The sequence below is a fragment of the Geotrypetes seraphini genome, chromosome 13 (genome assembly GCF_902459505.1).
Source record: "Geotrypetes seraphini chromosome 13, aGeoSer1.1, whole genome shotgun sequence".
Classification (NCBI taxonomy): domain Eukaryota; kingdom Metazoa; phylum Chordata; class Amphibia; order Gymnophiona; family Dermophiidae; genus Geotrypetes; species Geotrypetes seraphini.
The window spans coordinates 11,729,564-11,753,650 of record NC_047096.1 but is presented as its reverse complement, the minus strand read 5'-3'; the positions used below and the strand labels follow the sequence as shown (position 1 = coordinate 11,753,650).

General features: G+C 43.6%; 1 protein-coding gene across 3 annotated transcripts in view; it reads left to right on the top strand.

The window, feature by feature from the left end:
• Positions 1-24,087, top strand: part of DENND2D (DENN domain containing 2D) — a 70,835-nt gene that overhangs the window by 23,254 nt on the left and 23,494 nt on the right. For all 3 annotated transcript variants that reach the window (XM_033918533.1, XM_033918531.1, XM_033918532.1), the window contains 5 exons: positions 4,448-4,626; positions 6,309-6,421; positions 12,650-12,719; positions 14,961-15,038; positions 23,356-23,496. In XM_033918533.1, coding sequence (XP_033774424.1) covers positions 4,448-4,626; positions 6,309-6,421; positions 12,650-12,719; positions 14,961-15,038; positions 23,356-23,496 — 581 coding nt within the window. The remainder of the gene's footprint in view (positions 1-4,447; positions 4,627-6,308; positions 6,422-12,649; positions 12,720-14,960; positions 15,039-23,355; positions 23,497-24,087) is intronic.

Genomic DNA, 24,087 nt, shown 5'->3' with positions numbered 1-24,087 from the left:
AACTTGTTACAGATGCTGATCATTGAAAGCACTGGGCGGGGGTGGGATGGGGGGGGGGAGAGAGTGTGGTGCAGTGGTTAAAGCTACAGCCTCGGCACCCTGGGGTTGTGGGTTCAAACCCACGCTGCTCCTTGTGACCCTGGACAAGTCACTTAATCTCCTCCATTGCCCCAGGTACATTAGATAGATTGTGAGCCCACCAGGACAGACAGGGAAAAATGCTTGAGTACCTGAATAAATTAATGTAAACCATTCTGAGCTCCTCTGGGAGAACGGTATAGAAAATTGAATAAATAAATAGTGTGAAAAGTTTCAGCCTCTGATAACCAGCTTGTATTGTAGAAATATAGAAACATGACGGCAGATAAAGGCCAAATGGCCCATCTGCAACATCCACTATTTCCTCCTCTCCCTATTGGCTAAGACTGTTAACATTTGCATTATGATGTCATAGAATTTTATGGTTATAGAAACATAGTAATGTGATGGCAGATAAAGGCCAAATGGCCCATCTGCAACATCCACTCTCTCCTCCTCTCCCTATTGGCTAAGGCTCTTAACATTTGCATCTTCTCTCCCTATTGGCTAAGGCTCTTTACAGCTGCATGGTGATGTCATAGAACTTTATGGTTTTAGAAACATTGTTGCTATATATTCTTGTAATCACAGCTATATTCTAATTAGAAATTTTTCTTTTTCTTTTATAATTAAACAAAATATATGTTTATAAATTATTTGTGAAGTGCTCAGACCAAGAAACCCATATAATAGTGATGTCACTACAATGAGGTTTTCAAGGGGACCATCATCGCCTTCACCAGTCCCCAGCCCTCCCTATTTCTTAAGGCCTATGTAAAGCCTATCTGGTGAGTGCATCCAATTTAAGGTGCTGATCTATTTTGGGGAGCAATTAACGATGTTGCCTCTCATTGGTGACTTATTAAAATAACAATGAAAAATAAAAATAAAAAATATAAGTGTGAAGAGCTTAAATAAAATACTAATCGTTTTTTCTTATCTGGTTAAATTCCCGTCCCTCCGACCCGGATTTCGTCTCTTCGTCAGGGAGGGACACTAGTGGAGGCTCACTTGTTACAGGAACAGTCAAAGTGGACGGGCCGTTCTCTCCCTATTGGCTAAGGCTCTTTACATCTGCATTGTGATTACCAACTGTATATTTGAAACAAAATGTACACCTCATACATGTAAAAATTGTTTATCTTTTATTTTCAAACGTGTGCAGTGGTAGGAAAGGAGCCATGGAAACAATTTGCTAAAGGGTGGAGCACTTTTCTGAGCACACAGTTCACCTTAAGATTTTTTTGTGTGCATATATGTTATGTTAGACTCAAAACTGGCAAAAAATTTTTTTTAACTCTACGGTCAAACAGATATCATGTCCCTCCGTGCCTGCAGTTATTTCATCTTGAAAACACTACTCCGTAGGTCTAAACTGCTGCTAACTTGATCTCAGAAACTTCATTGCCTCGGGCTTTATTTATTTATTTATTTCGATTTCTATCCCGTTCTCCCAGAAGCTCAGAACGGGTTACTAGTAGACATTCACAATCGTTTGAAAACAGACTAGTCATGACAACAAATAGGCTACAGTAGACAATAACAGAGCTCATTCTAGAGACCAGACTGGTCATAGCGAAGAGTACTAAGAGAAGTACAGTGGAACCTTGGTTTACGAGCAGAATTTGTTCCAGAAGCATGCTTGTAAACCAAAATACTCGTATATCAAAGCGAGTTTCCATTATTTTCTATGGGGAAACTCGCTTTGATACGTTCCCACCCACCCCTCCGAGGCCAGCGGCGCTGCTCCCCCCCCCCCCACACTCACAAAGACCCCCCTCTGCGTGAACCGGAACCCCCCGCCCGAACAACTTAAACTTACCCCCCCCCCCTGGGTCTGGCACCGGCACGCAGCCTACAGGATGTGCCGGTGCCACTAGAAGATCTTCCCTGCTTCTGCCGGCCTTCAGCATGCATTTGCGCATGCTCAAGGACTTCTAATTCTCCCTCTTCCAGTGACGAGGCAGCACGTAAAGCATGATATGTTATGTTAATCAGGCTTTCTATTCCGCAGTTCAAGGTCGGATTACATTACAAGAGGTTGGGTCAGTTACCCAGGAAGTTACAATGGGCAGTTTGACATGGACATTCAATAGAGTTGTTGCCGTGTTTCCCTGAAAATAAAACCTATCCTGAAAATAAGCCCTATCCCCAAAATAAACCCTAGTTAGATTGTCCCTGAAGCCCCTCCCGAATGTCTCCAACACTCCCCGACTCCATCCCTGGATTCGCCGGCAGCAGCGCTCTTCCCCCTCCGCCTCCCCCGCACGCAGCTGAACCTCCACTGACCCTCCCACCCAATCCCCTGAGTAGCATCTTTCCATCCCATCCGAACCCCGCCGATCCTCCCACTGCAAGACTGACATACCTCCCTCCAAACAGCAGAGTCGGCACCACTTTAAACAGGCTGCTTCGTGATCTTCTCCCATCGGGTCCTACCCTCTGCCGCATCCCTGATGATGTCATCAGCGATGGAGCACAGGGAAGGCCCCGATGGGAGAAGGCCGCAAAACAGCCTGTTTAGAGTGCGGCAGTTTGGAGGGAGGTATTTCAGTCTTGCAGTGGGAGGGTCGGTATGGTTCTGCTGCACGGGGGAGGGGGAGAAGGGAGGGAGGGATAGAAAGATGCTGCTCAAGGGTTCTGCTGCACCAGGTAGGGGAGGGATGGATAGAAAGATGCTGCAGAGAGGGAAGGCACAAGCGGATGGGTGATAGGGGAGGAAAGATATTGCACATGTGGGGGAGAGAAAGGAAAGAGGAAGAATTGGGGTGGAGGAGAGGAAGGGAGAGATCATTGTACATGGGGAAAAAAAATCAGACATCCCTCGAAAATAAGCCCTAGTGCATTTTTTTGGACGCAAAATTAATATGACACTGTCTTATTTTTGGAGCAACACAGTAATACAGATCAGTATAACTATTAATATAGTTAGGTGTTAGTTAGAAATACTGTACTTAGTTACAATTTCAATAGGTCATGGTTGGCCCATCGTTATGTCCCAGGATTTGCGTTGAACAATGGGCTTTTACAATTACCATTTCATCTATTTCATCTCATCAATTTGTATGTGTCACCCAGATCTCCTTTATGATTGAGGTGATATTTTCTTTGGATTTTGGCTCCCAAGTTTCGAAAAGGTCATTTCCTCTAATAAACCCCCTTTTATAAAAAAAAACATTATCCCCTCCACCCCGTAGAAGAAGGCAGCAGACCCCTGTCCTTGGAGGTTCTCTGCCCCCAGAGCTGACCTTGCTGAGGTAGAGAGGTTGCAAAGGATTTAAGACAGCAGTCTCCAACTCAAACCCTTTGCAGGGCCACATTTTGGATTTGTAGGTACTTGGAGGGCCGCAGAAAAAAAATAGTGAATGTCTTATTAAAGAAATGACAACTTTGCATGATCCAAAATGTGGATTATCTGAAATTAGTTTCTAGATCTTTCCTTAATTGCTTCTGATAATTTCAGCTATACACAGCAGAAAGAAGTGCAACATGCAGAAAGTGAAAAACTATCAAAGTATCAACTGCAAGAGATAAGATTTTGGACCAACTATTTTGAGGCCCTCAGCATTATAAAGAATGATTCTTTATGGAAAACTTGTGCCTTATGTGTCCTCCAGCACCGGACACACGCACAAGCTGCACTGCCTCAAGTGGTTACCTTAAGGTTGCCCGCCTCACCCGATTGTGAGGTGGAGTGGAGAGGAGAATCGCGTACAGACGCAGGAAAGCGCTGGCGTGAGGTTACAGCAGTGAGGCGGGTAATGTTCCAGGACACGACCGCCGGACACTTGAGGCACAGGTTTTCCATAGAGTCATTCTTTATAATACCGAGGGCCTCAAAATAGTACCTGGCGGGCCGCGAGTTTGAGACCACTGGTTTAAGAGTAGTTTCAGAGGAGGGGAGAGGGTTCAGGGCCGCTCCGCATTCTTTTGAAATTGGTTCTGAATCCAGGAAACTCAGCCAGGGTTTGACAGGTGCCGTGGGCATGCACAACTCTCCTCCACCTGTCTGTGTTAGTGTAGCATTTTGACGGTGCGTCTTGGACTGGATAGCAAACGTGGCTTCTGGGTGTTGAGGGTGATCAGAGGAAGGAAGGGAGGGGATTGTGTCGGAGGCAGTCTGAAGTGTGCACTTCTCTGCAGCCCCTTCCTTCTGCCAAAATGCAGAAGCTGCTCCTCGCTTTGAGAGCGGTGAATACAAGTCGATTTTCCTTGCCTGCCTTTGGTGATCAAAGAGGTGCTACTTCTCTTTGTTTGGGTTGTTTTTGTTTTTTTTTTTAGCAGGTGATGACTTTTGGCTTGTAGAAAAGGACTCTGCCATCAAGAGCTTACCTTTTGCTCACATCTTCCTCCTGTCTCTTTACAACAGAAGCAAGCCAGGTGCCGGTGAAGGAAAACAGCGCACGGCCAGAGGGGCGTAGGACAGACGTTACTGCACTAAGCTACTCGGGGGGCCATCTCTTCTTCGAGTACCTTATTGTGGTTTCACTAAGAAGACAAAAACCAGGAGCAGCCTATGAGCCTCAAATAACCTATCAGTTCCCAAAGGTAAGCCAGACAGTTTAGGATCTTCTTCCTGCAGGTTACATGGACCCGGAGGGACTCGTGTCAATCTTCAGTCTCGTGTAATAACTCATTTACAGGTCAAAGCTGCAGTGCCCGCTAAATGCCAAGCTGCCCATTTTGTTCCTATGGGCAGCTCAGCATTTCGCTTGCACTGCTCGACAGCACAACTTTGTAAAAGCCCGCCTTTTATTAAGTTTTCCAGCTCCTTTTTAAAGGGGCTGAATGTTACATACAACTGCTTTGAATTTTAGCAAGCTGTATATAATAACCTTTGAATAATTATTTTGTATTGGTGGTTACATACCTCCTTTCATTTTCTTTTGAGGCCGTGAGGGATCCGATCCATGTCCGGGGGGCTGATTCATGAATCGCCCTTATGCAAATGAGGGTGACCGGAATCACGCCCCCAATTGCCTATATAGAAACATAGAAATAGACGGCAGATAAGGGCCAAGGGCCAACTAGTCTGCCCACCTCAATGACCCTCACCTACTTAACTCTGTGAAGAGATCCCACATGACGATCCCATTTCTTCTTAAAATCAGGCACGTTGCTTGCCTCGATCACCTGCAGTGGAAGATTATTCCAGTGATCAACCACTCTCTCGGTGAAAAAGTATTTCCTGGTGTCACCGTGCAATTTCCCACCCCTGATTTTCCATGGATGTCCTCTTGTTGCCGTTGGACCTTTGAGAAAGAAGATATCTTCTTCTACCTGTGAGATATTTGAACGTCTCAATCATGTCTCCCCTCTCTCTGTGTTTCTCGAGTGAGTATAGCCGCAGTGTGTATATATATATATATATATATATATATATATATATATATATATATATATATATACGGGACAGATAGACAATTGGGCATGGAAATTTGGACATACCTAATTTCTGCATGCAGTTTAACTCATATATATATATATATATATATATATATATATATGCAGTTTAACTCATATGCAAAAAAAAAAAAAATATATATATATGTCTATCTGTCCTGCATGAATATAAGTAACAGATAGGAGTTGATTCTACCAGCACCCTGCACCAATTCTGCCCTTTTGCTCTAGTGTAGAGTTTTCATTGACAAAGGGGATGGAATGCCTCTCAAATGAGGAAAGACTAAAAAGGTTAGGGCTCTTCAGCTTGGAAAAGAGATGGCTGAGAGGAGATATGATTGAAGTCTACAAAATCCTGAGTGGAGTAGAACGGGTGCAAGTGGATCGATTTTTCACTCCACCGAAAATTACAAAGACTAGGGGATACGTAATGAAATTATAGGGGCATACTTTGAAAACCAATAGGAAGAAATGTTTTTTTTCACTCAGAGAATAGGCAAGCTCCGGAATGCGTTGCCAGAGGATGTGGTAAGAGTGGTTAATATAGCTGGTTTTAAAAAAAGGTTTGGACAAGTTCCTGGAGGAAAAGTCCATGAACTTCTGTTGAGACAGACATGGGAGAAGCCACTGCTTGCCATAGATCGGTGGCATGGAATGCTGCTACTATTTGGGTTTTTGCCGGGTACTTCTGACTTGGATTGGCCTCCGTGAAGATGGGATACTGGACTAGATGGACCAGTAAGGCTATTCCTATGTTCTTACCAAGGTGGAACAGGACTGAGAATTCTGTGACTCTGTTTAACCTTCACGTATTCCTCCTTGTACAGCGTGAAAACCTGCTCCGAGGCCAAAAAGAGGAAGAGGAGACTCTCTTGAAAGCAATTCCTTTATTCTGCTTCCCCGATGGCAATAACTGGTCGCCACTCACAGAATATACCAGGTAATGATTGTGCCACAGGGTGTCTGTGGGTTTCCTGACTCCCAATGCATTGCCCCATTCTGCTGCTTATCAATTTGCTTTCAATATATCGAGACGCCCTTCACGTTTTCTTTTCTGCTGTCTTTCTGTATTTCTTACTGTAAGGGGCTGCTCTAAATTGAAATATGTGGAAAAGATGTTGGCTTTTCAGGCTGCTAGTTAGGAGAGAAAATTAAGCCCTATAATATGAGCTGCTTATCTTATGATCACTATAGGAAAATGTAAAAAACTTATTTAAGCAATTTTAGGGGGAATAATCTATTTATTTATTCAGTTTTCTGTACTGTTTTCCCAGGGAAACTCAGAACGGTTTGCAAGAATTTGTTCAGGCACTCAAGCTCACAAACTATCTAATATACTCGGAGCAATGGGGGGGGATTAAGTGACTTGCCCAGTGTCACAAGGAGCAGCGTGGGTTTGAACCCACAACCTCGGGGTGCTGAGGCTGTAGCTTTAACCACTGCGCCACTCTAGAAATCAAGATGTAGTCAAAGGGAGCCAAGAAAAGGACAATCACGCTATTGTGACATCACTGATGAGGTTGGCTCTTAGGCATTGGTGGAATGAGGCATTATGATGTCACAATACCAGTTGGTTAGCAGAGGCTGAAGCTTTTCACACTATTTATTCAATTTTCTATACTGATCTTCCAAGGAAGCTCAGAATGGTTTACATGAATTTATTCAGGTTTTCAAGCATTTTCCCCGTCTGTCCTGGTGGGCTCACAATCTATCTAATGTACCTGGGACAATGGGGGGATTAAGTGACTTGCCCAGGGTCACAGGGAGCAGCATGGGTTTGAACCCACAACCCCAGGGTGCTGAGGCTGTAGCTTTAACCACTGCGCCACTCTAGAAATCAAAATGCAGTAAAAGTGAGCCAAGTAAAGGACAATCAAGCCATTGTGACATCACTGATGAGGTTGGCTCTTAGGCATTGGTGGAATGAGGCATTATGATGTCACAATACCAGTTGGTTAGCAGAGGCTGAAGCTTTTCACACTATTTATTTATTCAATTTTCTATACTGTTCTCCCAGAGGAGCTCAGAATGGTTTGCATGAATTTGTTCAGGCACTCAAGCATTTTTCTCCATCTGTCCCAGTGGACTCGCTATCTGGGGCAATGGGGGCCCAAGCAATCCGCCCAGGGTCAGAAGAAGCAGCTTGGACCTGAACCCACAACCTCAGGGTGCCGAAGCTGCAGCTATAACCCCTGCACCACATTCTCAGTGTGTCAGAATGCGGATGCAATGTGCGTTTCCATTGTTATTTTGTAATTCTCTGTAAATGCGTGGGGTCGTTTCATGTCAAGTGGTCCAGAGCACCGCACTCCGATCCGGCACCCCCCCCCCCCCCCGCTGCCATCGGGCACCCCCCTGCCACGTCCTGAAGTCCCCCAGAGCTCTCTTCTTACTTTAATGTAGCACCGGCATGTCGGCCTCCTCTTCTGTGCTGGCCTTGAGCATGTGCGCATGCTCAAGGCCTGTGAGTTCACGTTCTCTCCGAGATTCTCCGAGATTTTTATTTCTCTTGATACTTATTTTTTATCTCTATTTTTTTTTTTTTATTTTACTTATTTATTTTTAATTCTATCTTTAAATTTATTTATTCATTACTTGGTGGAATATTCATTTCTATCTCTATCTCTGTCTTTATATTTTATCTTTATTTTTCATAAATTGTCTCTTCAGGTACTTTAGTTAGATTGTGAGCCTTTGGGACAGTTAGGGAATTTCCAAGTACCTATCTTATTTATTTTTATTTATTGTATCTTTTAATGCATTCATTTTTGTAAACCCCGCTTAGAAACCTCACGGTTATTAGCGGTATATAAGAATTAAATTAAATTAAAATCTCAGAAATTTGATTGGGGCCTTTAATGAACACATCCAAAGTTTTGGGCCATGGTCTCGGCTAGATCCAGGGTTAGGGATCCCTTTATTTGGGCCATGTTTTTATATCCACGGAAGAAGTCGAGTGGGGACCCTCCTTGAAATTGAACCAATTGACATGGAATTACCCACAGTTCTCTTTTATGTCAACTGCATAGAGCTGCGAAGTGTTTGCGGCATGCGAATGGAGTTTTGTGTTATGTTGTCTGCCAGATAATCACAGGCTCAATCTCCTGCTGAGCCGTAGCAGGAAGCTGTGGTCCGGAGTGTTCAGCTTGTAGAAGACTTTGCTCCTTTTTTGATCTTTATCTACAGAGACTGCACACGTTGCATGAATTCCAGACTTAACTCCCTGAAACTTACTGGTGGCCATTGAGTAGGAGTGGGGAGCAAGAGAGGGTCCAGAGTGTGAAAGGGCTCATCTATGCCTGACTAAACAGCGCTAAAAATGACATTCCCTAGTATTTAAACGATGCCAAGAAGTCCCGTGATGTCTTTGCCCTGCTCTTACCAGGCACTGCCAGTGGTTCACTGAGTAAAGTCCTTGTTGGACAGTAACAATTATCCACTGATGTAATAAAACATACAGCATCATTATAGCAGCTGCAGGATGTTGCAGTCTCTGGGGTATGGCACGTCTGCTCTGTGGTCGGAGATACCACCTTTCCACCTCATCTCGAGGGTGGGACGGGCCAGTGCCTTGCTCGGGATTGCACACTGATTTGACCCTTGATCTGTGGTGCAAAGGTTTGAATTCTAATGATTCGGTACACTCTTGGAGGTTTAATGCCCCTCGATTTTGCAGTGTGATAACATTCATTAGAGACGCTGTCCTTTTTTAAATGTTTCAGAACCCCCGATATCCAGAGTGCAGAAGAAAGTTAACCTTGCTTTGACCAGATCTGTAGGGAAAGGGAATGTGGACTTGTGTATTGCCATTTGTGGCTTTGGCATTTCAAAGCTTGGCATTCAAAGCGGTGGGCACAGGAGGATGAAGTGACTTGCCCAGAGTCGCAAGGAGCAGCACCAGGGTGCAGAGGCAGCAGCTCTACCAGTGAGCCACACCTTCAGTCTGTCTCAGGATAGGAATTCTTATGGGAGCGGAGTGTAGGACAATCAAGCCATTGTGACATCACTGTTGAGCTGGACTCTTAGGCATTGGTGAAATGAGGCTTTATGACATCACAATCTCAGCTCTAGAATGTTGCTACTCTTTGGGTTTCTGCCAGGTACTTGGGACCAGGGTTGGCCACTGTTGGAAACAGGATACTGGACCTGATGAAAAGGAAAGGGAATGGGGATTTGTATACTGCCCTTTTTGTTAGTTTGGAATTTCTAAGCGGTGGGCATTGGAGGATTAAGTGACTTGTCCAGGGTCACAAAGAACAGCACCGGGATTTGATCTCAGTCTCTGGGTGCAGAGGCAGCAACTCAACCAGTGAGCCACAGCCATTATCTTTTTTTTTTGTTTGTTTGTTTGTTTATGGTGTGTAGAAGGACTTGACTGAAGCTTTTAATTCCTAAATCCGTCCCACCTGTAAAGTACACTTCTCCCTCGTTATTCGCGGGGGATAGGGGCAGAGCCGGACCGCGAATGGCGAAAAACCGCGAATATCCGGCTCTGACCCACCCCCGCCTCCCTTCCGCCTTCACCTGGCATCCCGGCCTTACCTGGTGGTCTAGCTGGTTTTTGGAGCAGGAGCGATCTTCCTATGCTCCTGCCCCATGTAGATTGCCATTAAGAAATGCCTGGGGGGGAGTTCCCGTAGTCTCTCGAGGTTGAAGAATCCATCGGACCTACCCAGATCGAGCACAGATTGGTCCCGATCGGGCAGATTAATGAATCTAGCCCTAAATTAGAAGAAATCCAGCACAGGAGCTGGGTGGAGAATGGAGATGACACTTCTTTATATAGGGCAGATGGGTGTTTTAAGGAGCTATTTTTGGGGATTATCAAGTGTCCGCCCTTTGTTAATACCTTTCACAAAGCTTTCTCGAACTAGGGAGTTTAAAAAAAAGACATGGGATAAAGAAAGTCATAGCTGGGCTAGGGATGACAAAAACCTTTGGCAAATAGTTCTTTTAAGATTATTATTGATTGACTTGATACACCGCCTATACCATTCAGGGATCAAAGTGGTGAACATAAAAAGAAACAAAAAAAACCACCATTAATGATAGGAAAGAGACACCGTGCATCCAGAATGGTGTGTTTTTTCTTTTTTTATAATTTGTTTCTTTTTATGTTCACCACTTTGATCCGGGCAGGTCCAATGGATTCTTCAACCTCTAATTTGCAGATGGGGACGTACCAACACCCAGAAAGATTTTGTGTACTATGAAAGATAAGACCTGAAGGGATCTTGGAAGGGTATCTAGTAAATCCCTCTTGCATTATATGCATCTCGGTCATCCCACTTAAAAGTGCTGGGTATACTCTGAGAAGACTAGAAGTGCACTGAAGGCTGACTTTCCCCCCTCCTACACTGTGCACGTGTGAGAATTTGACCTTGGCTGCCTAAATACTTTGGCGATAACTCTCAGTTTCTGCTGTGGGTACTGCCTTTTTAAGGGAAGTTTCTTTTGTGGGTTTTGTTATTTGCTATCGAACGGAGCGCTGGTTGATGGTAAGAAATGTTTGGTTGACAGTTGTGTTGCCATGACCCTGTGATCGGGTGAAGGAGATGCATGCCGAGACAATGTGTTTCACTTGTAGAAGCCATTCTGGCTTTTCGTAGCCCTGTGTGACTATTTTTAGAAGGCCACACGTGCAGCCTCTGTACATGTGACTGGAGGAATCATGTTGATTTGCTTAATGTATCGTCACTGGTGATCAGTCCATTCGAAGTGAAGAATGCTCTAGAACGGGGATCTCAAAGTCCTTCCTTGAGGGCCGCAATCCAGTCGGGTTCTCAAGATTTCCCCCTTGAATGTGCATTGAAAGCAGCGCGTGCACATAGATCTCGTGCATATTCATTGGGGAAATCTTGAAATCCCGACTGGATTGCGGCCCTCAAGGAGGGACTTTGAGACCCCCTGCTCTAGAAGATAGGGAGTGGAACTGTGTCGGCTCCAAGGCAAGGGGGAGGGCGTGGCACAGTGGCTAAAGCTACAGCCTCGGCACCCTGGGGTTGTGGATTCAAACCCACGCTGCACCATGTGACCACAGGCAAGTTACTTAATCCCCCACCCATTGTCCCAGGTACATTAGATAGATTGTGAGCCCACCGGGACAGACAGGGAAAATGCTTGCGTACCTGAATAAATTAATGTAAACCGTTCTGAGCTCCCCTGGGAGAACAGTAAAGAAAATTGAATAGATAATATGAAAAGTTTCAGTCTCTGATAACCAGAGCTGGTATTGTGATGTCATAATGCCTCATTCCACCAATAAGAGCCAACCTCCTCAGTGATGTCACAATGGCTTCATTGTCCTATAGTTAGTGCACTTTTACTCCATTTGATTTCTAGTGTGGCGCAGTGGTTAAAGCTACAGCCTCAGCACCCAGAGGTGGTGGGTTCAAACCCACACTGCTCCTTCTGACCCTGGGCATGTCACTTAATCCCCCATTGCCCCAGGTACATTAGATAGATTGTGAGCCCACCGGAACAGACAGGGAAAAATGCTTGAGTACCTGAATAAATTAATGTAAACTATTCTATACTCCCCTGGGAGAATGATATAGAAAACTGAATAAATACATTTTGTATAGGAACTTAGGAGTTTATTCTATACAGGTCACCTAAAGTTAAGCACCTAAGTGTGTGCTAAATGCAAATTCTCTAATGGCAATTAAGTTCTTAATTATTGTTTATAGAACGTTAGCATAAGTCCTTGGTTGCATACAGAACTGCAGAGGAGATGTAAATATTCACACCTAAATGTGGCAGTTGGGCGCATAACTGATGGTATTGTAAAAGTTTAATGTGGACGTGCTTGGCATGCCCCTCCCCTGCCCATGCCCCTCCCACAGTTATGTGCTATAGAATTTAGACGATAATGTTATACAATAGTGGCGAAGCGCAGTTATAGCCATATAACCACAAATTAGAGCCAATTAACCTCAATCACCAATTATAGGTTTTGTCATTTCACAGCTAATTAGGTAATTAGCTTATGTGCACACCTGACACTCTTCTATAACTTGTATGCACAGTTTTGTACATTAAGTGTGAAAATGTGCACACAAGATTATAGCATGAGGGAGTTAATTGGGAATAGTCATTAGGTTGAGGCTGCGTAAAGCTTGAAACTAAATATTTAATTTTTTCCTGTTTTGTTGGGTTTTTTTTTCAGTGAAACCTTCTCATTTGTCTTGACCAACATTGATGGTAGCAGGAAGTTTGGGTACTGTCGTAGACTGTTGGTAAGTAAAACCGGTTTTATATAGTGACTCCATCATTTGGAGGGAGCGGGATTTAAGCTGACATTACTTTGTCGCTCAGTGGTGGATGTTGTCTTCAAGGTAAAGGGTGTGAATCTAGACCTTGTCCACCCAGACTTCTTCACCAGGCTAAGCAATAACCAACCTTCTTAGTTCTTGAGCCCAGGTTGGTCAAATTATTTCTGGTTTTTGGGCATGCTTGTTGGATATAGACTTACAGGGGATATATGACCTGTACAGGGGCATCAACACCTTCTAGAAGGAAGAAGGTGTTGATGCCCCTGTACAGGTCATTGGTAAGGCCCCACTTGGAGTATTGTGTTCAGTTTTGGAGACCGTATCTGGCGAAGGACTTAAGAAGACTTGAAGCGGTCCAGTGGAGGGTGACGAAAATGATAGGAGGCTTGCGCCAGAAGACATATGAGGAGAGACTGGAAGCCCTGAATATGTATACCCTAGAGGAAAGGAGAGACAGGGGAGATATGATTCAGACGTTCAAATATTTGAAAGGTATTAACGTAGAATAAAATCTTTTCCAGAGAAAGGAAAATGGTAAAACCAGAGGACATAATTTGAGGTTGAGGGGTGGTAGATTCAAAGGCAATGTTAGGAAATTCTACTTTACGGAGAGGGTGGTGGATGCCTGGAATGCGCTCCCGAGAGAGGTGGTGGAGAGTAAAACTGTGACTGAGTTCAAAGAAGCGTGGGATGAACACAGAGGATTTAGAATCAGAAAATAATATGAAATATTGAACTAAGGCCAGTACTGGGCAGACTTGCACAGTCTGTGTCTGTATATGGCCGTTTGGTGGAGGATGGGCTGGGGAGGGCTTCAATGGCTGGGAGGGTGTAGATGGGCTGGAGTAAGTCTTAACAGAGATTTCGGCAGTTGGAACCCAAGCACAGTACCGGGTAGAGCTTTGGATTCTTGCCCAGAAATAGCTAAGAAAAAAATTAAAAAATTTAAATTGAATCAGGTTGGGCAGACTGGATGGACCATTCGGGTCTTTATCTGCCAAAATCTAGGGCAATGTGTTCAATGAAAGTTATCTGGATAAACTTTTTAACTGGGCTTTCAGTGACATATCCAGGTAAGTCTGTACCATCAACTATAGCTGGCTAAAAATAAGTGGATACATCTGGATAAGTTGCTAGCTATATACTGAATTATGCACTATCCGGCAAAAGCTTAATTCTACTCTGCCACACCTTTTCCTAATTTTAAAGCTGAAGGACTTGTCCAGATCGCTTCTGAAGTTATCTGGATAAGTCCTTTTTGAATATTGATCCCACCTGTACGAACCTGGAAAATGAATGAATCGGTTGCTAGGATCCAAATTATCATTGCCTTAAATTTATTGCATGTTAATTATCCAAATGAACATGTTAAGTCAATGTATATTATTTTTTTGCATGCCACTGAGGAAATCCCCTTCTGATTTAGTCTGCTTTCATCGTTTTTGTATCACTGCATCCAGTGACAAAGAAGCAAACCAGAGGCTTTTGTCGCCATGTGCACTGACAGACTTTGCAGCGATGGTAGTGCCTGGGATTCAAGTAGATATTTGATTTAATAAAAATTATATACTGCCTTTTACACAGTTTGAAGGTGGTTTATAGAAAAAAAATACACGATATACAGTATAATACATAAAATAGTGTATCAACATTAATTTTGCCAGCAATAAATCTGTAATGAAAAGTCAAGAAAGTTCAAAACTCTTAGAATACAACTAGATTTTCAAGATCATGAACAATATGAGTTCCACAAAAGTGGACCTAAATAACTAAGGTCCCCTTTTATCAAGCTGCGTAAGGGCGTCGGAGCTTTAACCTCAGCGACTCGCAATAAATAAAACCCTTCCACTTCTTATTAAAAGGGGGCCTAAAAGCCTGATTTCTAGTTGAAGAAAGGTTGGTTTGTTGGGTTTTTTTTAACCACCTTTAGGCAGAAAATATGAGCCCTGGCCACCCTGGGGTGGAGGCAGGGGAGGAGCCGGGAGTATAATTTTCACCCAAGGAAGGAGGGGGGGACTCTTTTTTTTTTTTATAATTTCTTCAGCATCTTTGGAGGTGGATTCCCCATGTTCTAGGGGTCTCTCTTTAAGAATTTACTTGGAAGCCCTTCATTTGAACTGCTGCTGCCGGGAGAGGCTTATTTTGTCTCCTTGTTTTGTACCATATATTGAAACCACTATTGTCTAATTTTAATTTATTTCTCAGCCTGCTGGGCAGGGGCCACGACTTCCAGAGGTTTACTGTATCATTAGCTGTCTGGGCTGCTTTGGATTATTTTCAAAGGTACTGTGACCTCTTTGTAACACATTTTTAAAGCATTCTAAGTGATATACTGAAATGTTGAATGTTCAAATTAATTTGATATACAATCCGCCAATAACATGTCTGAGCGGTTTACAGTCATATAAACCAGTGGTTCTTAAACCCGTACTGGTGGTCCCCCAGTCAGTCGGGTTTTCAAGATATCCCTAATGAATATGCATGAGGCAGATTTGCATGTCGGTCACCTCTGTTATATGCAAATCTGCCTCATGCATTTTGTATGCTGGTTTGTTGGCTACTGGTGTTATTTGATTGGTGCTTTACTTTCATGAGATCTTTTTAGGGGGATTTTTTTAAATAAATGTATGAACTAGGGGGCTCTATATGTATGGTTATGTTATATGAGGTATATTGAAGAGTATTTAATAAAATTATTTCATATTAAGCTAATAATTAATGATGAATATTGTGAATTGAGTGATTAAATAGCTTTTTTTGAATTGATGATTTATACAATAGTGATTGAAGCTATTGAAAGTTTATTGATAAGCTCTGATAGGTTTATGAATCGATTGTCAAGAAAATGCATATTCATTAGGGATATCTTGAAAACCCGACTGGCTGGGGGGGGGTCTCCCCAGGACCGGTTTAACGACTACTGAGATAAACTCAAAAATGGGAAAACAGCAAGGAGAAAAAAGTTACTCGCTGAATAACCTTTTGCCCAGAAGCAAATACAAACTGTACACTAATATGAGTTTCTGATAATGACTGTATAATGTTTGTACCAAATAACCCCAAAATTAAATATGTGAATAAGGGCAAAAGCTCTCAGTTAATGGCTAGAGCGATCGAGCGCTCAGTCAGTGGAGTATTTACAAATGAGTCGAGCTTAAATGAATGCTTGCCGTTAAACTTCATCATATAAGAAAATAAGCATCGCCTCTGAGTCAGACCATAGGTCCATCTTGCCCAGCAGTCCGCTCCCGTGACGGCCCCCCAGGTCGATGACCTGTAAGTGATCTATTACTCTAAAGCATTTGTACTGTATAGTACCCCTCTAATTGTACCCTTCAATCCCCTTTTCTTTCAGGAATTTGTCCAGTCCCATTTTGAAACCCAAAATCGTACTCTGCTTTACTACCTCCTCTGGAAGTGCATTCCAGGTGTCAACCACCCTTTGAGTGAAAAAGAACTTCCTGGCATTTGTTCTGAATCTGTCTCCCTTCAATTTTTCCGAATGCCCTCTAGTTATTGTTGCCCCCGCCAGTCTGAAGAATGTGTCCCTCTCTACCTTCTCTACCTTTCATGATTACATTACATTACATTACATTAGCGATTTCTATTCCGCCATTACCTTGCGGTTCAAGGCGGATTACATCCAAACTAAAACAAGAATTACATTTCAACTTTGAAGTAATAGAATAAACGATGAGATAAAATTTTAAGGGAGAATTATGGGTTTTAGATAATGTTTGGTAACTAGAAAAATTAGAGAGTGCTAAGGGTTTATAGAGTGTTGGATCTTGTAAGTTTCTATCCTATCCCTTCTAAGTCTCCGCTTTTCGAGGGAAAAGAGCCCCAGCTTCTCCAGTCTCTCAGCATACGAAAGGTCCTCCATGCCCTTTATCATTTTTGTTGCTCTTCTCTGGACCCTCTCCAGTATCGCCATATCCTTCTTGTCCTTGAGCTGCTCCTAATATTGTTCAAACTATTTAAAACTTGTGAAAAGTCTCACTCGTATGTTCACATTAACAGTATACACTACAATATGGTCTTTCAGAAAGCAACAAAGACCTTTTTGCCAAAGATACTGAATGAAGTGACACCTTGTAAATTGACCCCTTCGAAAGCTACTATCTTTAATCTCTCGTCCCGTTAGGAAACTGTCCCCTTATATGCTTCTATCGGTCTCCTCATTTCCTTTTTTAGTTCTTTTCTCCTCTATAGCCCTGTCTTTAGCGTCATGTCCTCTCCCTACACCGCAAATGTCCTTTTGTAACCCGTTCTGAGCTGTCGGGAGGACGGGATAGAAAATGAATAAATAAATACGACAAAAAAAATATAATGCAATGTTGCAGTGAGTCGTGTTGGTGACAAAATAATTCAGGAGAGTCTGGGGAGGGATTCAACTTTTAGGTTCCTGAGGAAGGAGAACCCGAGACGGAGCTCTGTTGAACCCTAACCTTTTTTTCAGGCTTCAGTGTCTGGAAAGTGTATAAGGGCTCCTTTTACTAAGGTGCGCTAGCGTTTTTAGCGCACGCACAAAATTACCACGCAGTACGCTTCTAGAATAACGCCAGCTCAGTGTTGGCATTAAAGTATAATGCGCGCGCTATTCTGTGCGTTAAGAAAGTGTAAGGTTATGCACCTTGGTAGCGGTAACCCCTGCAGAACATATACCCTGAATGGTGAAACCTTAACAAGAAGTGTCGCAGAATGGGACCTGGGTGTAATTACTAGCGAAGATATGAAGACTGCCACCCGAGTGGAGAAAGCCTCGGCCAAGGCTAGACAAATGCTGGGTTGCATCCGAAGAAGTTTTGTCAGCCGAAAGCCTGAAGTCATAATGCCGTTGTATAGGTCCATGGTGAGACCTCATTTGGAGTACTGTGTTCAGTTTTGGAGGCCACATTATCAAAAGGATGTGAAAAGAATGGAGTCGGTTCAGCGAATGGCCACTAAAATGGTCTCGGGACTCGAGGATCTCCCATATGAAGAACATCTAAGCAGGCTGCAGTTATATTCTCGCGAAGAACGCAGAGCGAGGGGAGACGTGATAGAGACGTTCAAATATAATACAGGCCGAGGTGGAGGAAGATATCCTTTTTCTTACGGGTCCTTATCTGCAGTTATGCGATTAAGCGCCAATATTCAGTATTTAGCCACCCTACTTGTCAATTCCTTATGTCGCAGAATGGGACCTGGGTGTAATTACTAGCGAAGATATGAAGACTGCCACCCGAGTGGAGAAAGCCTCGGCCAAGGCTAGACAAATGCTGGGTTGCATCCGAAGAAGTTTTGTCAGCCGAAAGCCTGAAGTCATAATGCCGTTGTATAGGTCCATGGTGAGACCTCATTTGGAGTACTGTGTTCAGTTTTGGAGGCCACATTATCAAAAGGATGTGAAAAGAATGGAGTCGGTTCAGCGAATGGCCACTAAAATGGTCTCGGGACTCGAGGATCTCCCATATGAAGAACATCTAAGCAGGCTGCAGTTATATTCTCGCGAAGAACGCAGAGCGAGGGGAGACGTGATAGAGACGTTCAAATATAATACAGGCCGAGGTGGAGGAAGATATCCTTTTTCTTACGGGTCCTTATCTGCAGTTATGCGATTAAGCGCCAATATTCAGTATTTAGCCACCCTACTTGTCAATTCCTTATCTGGGCCACTCATAAGAATTGCCGCTGCTGGATCAGACCATGCGGCGGCCCTCTGGTCACAGACCAGCACCCTAACTGAGACTAGCCCTATCAACAAGAACAAGAGGGCATCCGTTCAAACTCAAGGCAGGGAGATTTCATGGTGACATCAGGAAGTACTTCTTCACCGAAAGGGTGGTTGATCGTTGGAATGGCCTTCTACGTCAGGTAGTTGAGGCCAGCAACGTGCTCGACTTCAAGAAACGATGGGATAAACATGTGGGTTCACTTTGGGAAATTGCTTAGGGGAGGGTTCTTTTAAGGGGAGGGTTCTTCTGAGTGGGCAGACATGTTGGGCCTTTTCTGCCGTCATACTCTGTTACTCTATGTTAAGGCCCTAACACACCTTAGTAAAAGGAGCCCTAAGTGTCACTTTTTGATTCCTGATAGGGGAGACGCTAAAAGCTCAAAGAGACATTTCTACTATTTGTATTTAAGAGACTTCTCTAATCTCTACTGGCGTATGTGGAAATAATTGCATTCCTCATCCTGCGTTGGAATGGCACACTCTATAATGTTAATGTCTGTGTGAACCTATGAGTGGGATTTTTCACAAGAAATTTTCAACAATGTTTTTGCTCGCTATTAGGGGCAGCTCAAGGATGTACGACAGCGTTAAATTGCAAGCGTACATCCGCGCTCGATTCATTCATAGATACTGCATTGATTGAGCGCCTCATCTGCAACCTCAAGAAATCAGATTATGTAAGCCCTTACTACAAAAAACTACACTGGCTGCCGATGGAAGCAAGGATTATCTTCAGATTTGCTTGTCTCTGCTTCAAAACCTTAGCAGGCTCATCTCCAATCTACCTATCGGATCATTTTGAACGTTCAGGCCTCACCCGCACTCGTAATACCTACCCGTTTCTAAAGGGCTGTGTCTACAAGAGGTCCCTCGATAGATCCCTGGCATTCCAAGCAGGCAAATGGAATAAATGTCTTACCACTTTCATCTCTAGCTCACCCTCCTACCAAACTTTCAGGAAATCAATCAAATCCTATCTCTTTGACAAATTCCTCTGACTCCCCCCTGCCTTGTATCTCCGACATGCCTCCGGATTCCCTGACCACTCCCTACTTGCAATGCTATGCTGATTGACTTATTTGTAACATCACTGTATATGTACAGTCTCTTACTCTGTTAACCGCTCTGAACTGTTATGGTACTGCGGTATACAAAAATAAAGTTATTATTATTATTACTAGTATTTTAGCCCGTTACATTAACAGGTGCTAGAATATATGTCTGTCTGTCTTTCTTTATTTCTGTCTGTCTCTTCCTCCCGCTGTCTTTGTTTCTGTCTGTCTCTCTCCCTGGCCTCCTTTGTCTGTCTGTCTTTCTGTGTCTCTCCCTGCCCCTGTGTCTTTCTTCTTTTCTTTCTGTCTGCCTTCCTCCCGCTGTCTGTCTTTCTTCCCCCCCCCACTTCCCTGTGCAGCAGCCACAGCAGCATTCCCTCCCCCTCCATGTCCCTATGCAGCAGCATTTCCCCCACCCTAATTCCCTGTACAGCAGTATTTCGATCCCCCCCACTTCCCTGTGCAGCAGCCACAGAGGCAGCATTCCCTCCCCCCACACCACTTCCCTGTGCAGCAGTAGCGTTTCTCTTACCCCCCCTTCCCTTCCTGCGATCCCGACAAACCTGCCTATTCCAGCAGCGTATGCAGCACTCTACACACGCTGCTTCGGGGCCTTCTACTTCCCTGATTTACTCTGGCACGTCCCTGATGACATCATCAGAGGCGCGGCAGAGCAAATCAGGGCCGTAGAAGGCCCCGAAGCAGCGTGTGTAGAGTGCTGCACACGCTGCTGGAATCGGCAGGTTTGGAGTCAGGACCGCGAAGAACGTAACGGCTGGAGTGTTTAGTCGGCGCTTCCCATCCCTTCCCGCGAGGTGTCGCCGTGGCTCCTCTCGATCCCCGCCAGCATCTGAAGCCTTCTCCGACGCTGGTGCGGCTGGTGAGAGGAGCCAAATATTGTGGAGAGCAGGGAGTCCAGCACTGGTGGCCAGTCCTGTCGGCGAGTAAAGGTAGGTGCTGGGAAGAAGTAAGGCTGGGGACTCGTGCATGCGCACTTCTGCGGCCACAGACCTACGGATCATGGAAGCACGCAGTTAAAAGTGCGCATGCGCGGCTAGGGTTTTATTATATAGGATTATTAGTCATTAACTGAGAGCTTTTGCCCCTATTCACATATTTAAATTTTGGTTATTTGGTACAGACATCGTTACAGTCCTTATCAGAAACTCAGTGTACAAGGAGAAAACAGGAAATCAATTACAATATTGTTTAAAAATAACTGAAACAAAGCGTGAACCCCATTTATTTATTTATTTTTAGTATTTTACATTGCACTTTTAGCCTAAGCGGTTTACATTCACGTCCTCAAGCATTTTTCCCTTTCTGTCCCGGTGGGCTCACACTCGATCTAATGTACCTGGAGCAATGGGGGATTAAGTGCTTTGCCCAGGGTCACAAGGAGCAGCGTGGGATTTGAACCCACAACCTCAGGGTGCTGAGGATGTAGCTCTAACCACTGCTCCACATACACCCAAAAGTAATATTTTTTGTGGTAAGGCTAAATAAGAGAAGTGAGAACCCAATAAACATTCGGCGAGATCCAATTTACTTTAAGCCTTTCAGGACCATAAGGATCGTAGGCCAATTTTTGTGGTTTTGACGACATTTTTATGGTAAAAAGGGCTTGCAGATGCCAAAACATTGATTTTTTTTGTGAAATATCATTATTTTTTTTTTTTTAAATCACACTTCTGGCTTATGGACAGTGTGGCAAGTGAATCTTCTCGTCAATCTGGCAACGACGCTAATGAATGACTGTCGGAACCAGTTTGTTTACATAAAGGCAGTATCATATGGAATCCGTACATATCAAATTTAGAACTGTAGACTATCCCAATCAAAATTTATAGGATTTTAAAGTTATGGGACAAATATGTCCCTTGGTCCTGAAAGGGTTAACCTTCACCGAAGAATCTGGTTAATAGTATTTATGCTGCTCAACCAACAATATATTGGGGTAAAGATGAAGGGTCCTAGGTACAGAGAGAGAAGATGAAGTACGTGCTTGTGACAAGCAGGGCCTGGGGCTTAGGCTTTGCAAGATGCACAAAATCCACCGGTGGCTGCATCTTGTGGTTTTCCTGCAGCAGCTTAACATGGGAACATGGTGCCACACGCTCTGCTCTCTTCCGCCCAATGTCCTTTGATCCTTGCCATGAACTTTATATTTTCCACTTAGAGCTTGTGTTTTACAGAAAATGCTTTGTTCCGATTGAGGTGGGACCTGCTAGGTTTAAAAAAAAATTTTTTTTATTATACTGAGTTCTGTGCAGGCGGTGCTATCTTGTGCAGTGGGCCCAACGCAAGGATTAGAGCTGCGGAATGAATTTTCAAGATCACATCCATCCCTTCTTCAGATAACTTTTGTACAGTCAACATAATGAGGCCTTATGACATCACAATCTGAGCTCTAGAATGTTGCTACTTATGTTTTTGAAGCGTTTGAGGCTTGTGCAGATGAGGACGGAGCTTAGGTAGTGGTGGAATGAGGCCTTATGACATCACAATCTGAGCTCTAGAATGTTGCTACTTATGTTTTTGAAGCGTTTGAGGCTTGTGCAGATGAGGACGGAGCTTAGGCAGTGGTGGAATGAGGCCTTATGACATCACAATCTGAGCTCTAGAATGTTGCTACTTATGTTTTTGAAGCGTTTGAGGCTTGTGCAGATGAGGACGGAGCTTAGGCAGTGGTGGAATGAGGCCTTATGACATCACAATCTGATGAGAGCCTACTTCAGGGGTACATTTTGTGTCTAGAAAAAACCCACAAATTTTAAAAAATATATAGAAAACCATTAACGCTTACAGTCAATTATAGTGAAACATGTTGATATGCATAGTAAAAAAAATATATATCAAGCTTCAATTAAACACTTAATTGAATTTTAGTAATTGTTTATTTTTTTAATATAATAATGTTATAAATGAAGTAAATTTAAACTAACTAAACCTTTACATCAAATAATGAACAATGATGAAAACATCTGGTAAGTGTGCGATTAAAATCGGAATTTAACCTATCAGTTGAAGTATGGTTTCGTAGGATTCAAGACAAAGGGCTCCTTTTATCAAAGTGCGCTACGGGGGTTAGCGCGTCGGACATTTCATCGCGCGCTGACCCCCATGGCAAGCCAAAATACTAACGCCTCGTCAATGGAGGCGTTAACGGCTAGCGCGGCAGGCGGTTTAACACGCAGTATTCCGCGCGTTAAAACTCCTACCGCGCCTTGATAAAAGGACCCCAAAGTTAGACAAGTTCTTGCTGATAGGGCTAGTCTCAGTTAGGGTGCTGGTCTGTGACCAGAGGGCCGCCGCATGGTCTGATCCAGCAGCGGCAATTCTTATGAGTGGCCCAGATAAGGAATTGACAAGTAGGGTGGCTAAATACTGAATATTGGCGCTTAATCGCATAACTGCATAGAAAAACAGTCCAGCCTATATCTGGAGTTACTGAGGTGATTAAGGCTCCTTTTACTAAGGGTCGCTAGGGCTATAACGCGCTAGACCTTAACGCCAGCATTGAGCTGGCGTTAGTTCTAGAAGCGTCGCGCGCGGTTATTTCCTGCGTGCGCTAAAAACGCTAGTAAAAGGAGCCCTAAGTGCTGATTATCGCACCTAACTAAATAAGAAATACTGTATATACTCGAATATAAACCGAGATGTTTGAGTTAGAAAAATGGGCCAAAAATGGGGGTCTCGGTTTATATTCGAGCCACCACCCGACCACGCGGTACAGCTGTCCTCTCCCTGCAAATGATCCTGGCCAGTTGGCTGCAGATAAGTCCTTTCCTTTCTGTTTTTAAGGTTTCATGTTTCCCCCCCCTCCTCCTAGATCCTAGATGAAGTGGAGAAGAGGAGGCAGATTGCCGTGGCTGTTATTTATCCTTTCATGCAGGGGCTCCGGGAGGCCCCTTTCCCTGCTCCTGGCAAAACTGTCCGGATAAAAAGCTTCATCCCTGACTCCGGGACAGAGGTTGGTTCAGATTGTCACGATTACGGTTCTCTGCAAGGCTCCGGCGATTCAGTATCAAGGCCCCTTTATTAGGGGACACGGATGCCTTTCTTTTTTCTTTTTTTTATTTATAATTTTCAAAATTATTGGATTACACAAGGCAAAGGAATGGAGATTTAAACAGAAATAAAAAACTATATATAGACATAATTTTCGAAACATCAGTAATACCATTTAGCCCACAGTTAGAGAGGTTACCATCTTTCATACATCTATTTATCAATATTTAAAGAAGTTCCACGTAATAGTAAAACTAATTATTGTACTTCTTAAGAAATTTTAACTTTTCTTAATCATTTATGCTGGTATTTCCAATTTAACTCCAAGTGAAAATCAGTAATTTATCAGTTTATGATCTGTGAGATTCTTGTAGTAATAAAAATTGTTCAAGTTGTAGGGAATCCCAAAAAATATAATCTTTATCCTGAAATTTAATTAAACATTTGCAGGGAAACTTTAAGAAGAAGGATGCTTCAGTGGCCAAGGCTCGAGGTTTTAAAGCCAAAAAAGCTTTCCTTTTAAACTGTGTTGCCTTGGCAACATCTGGGAATA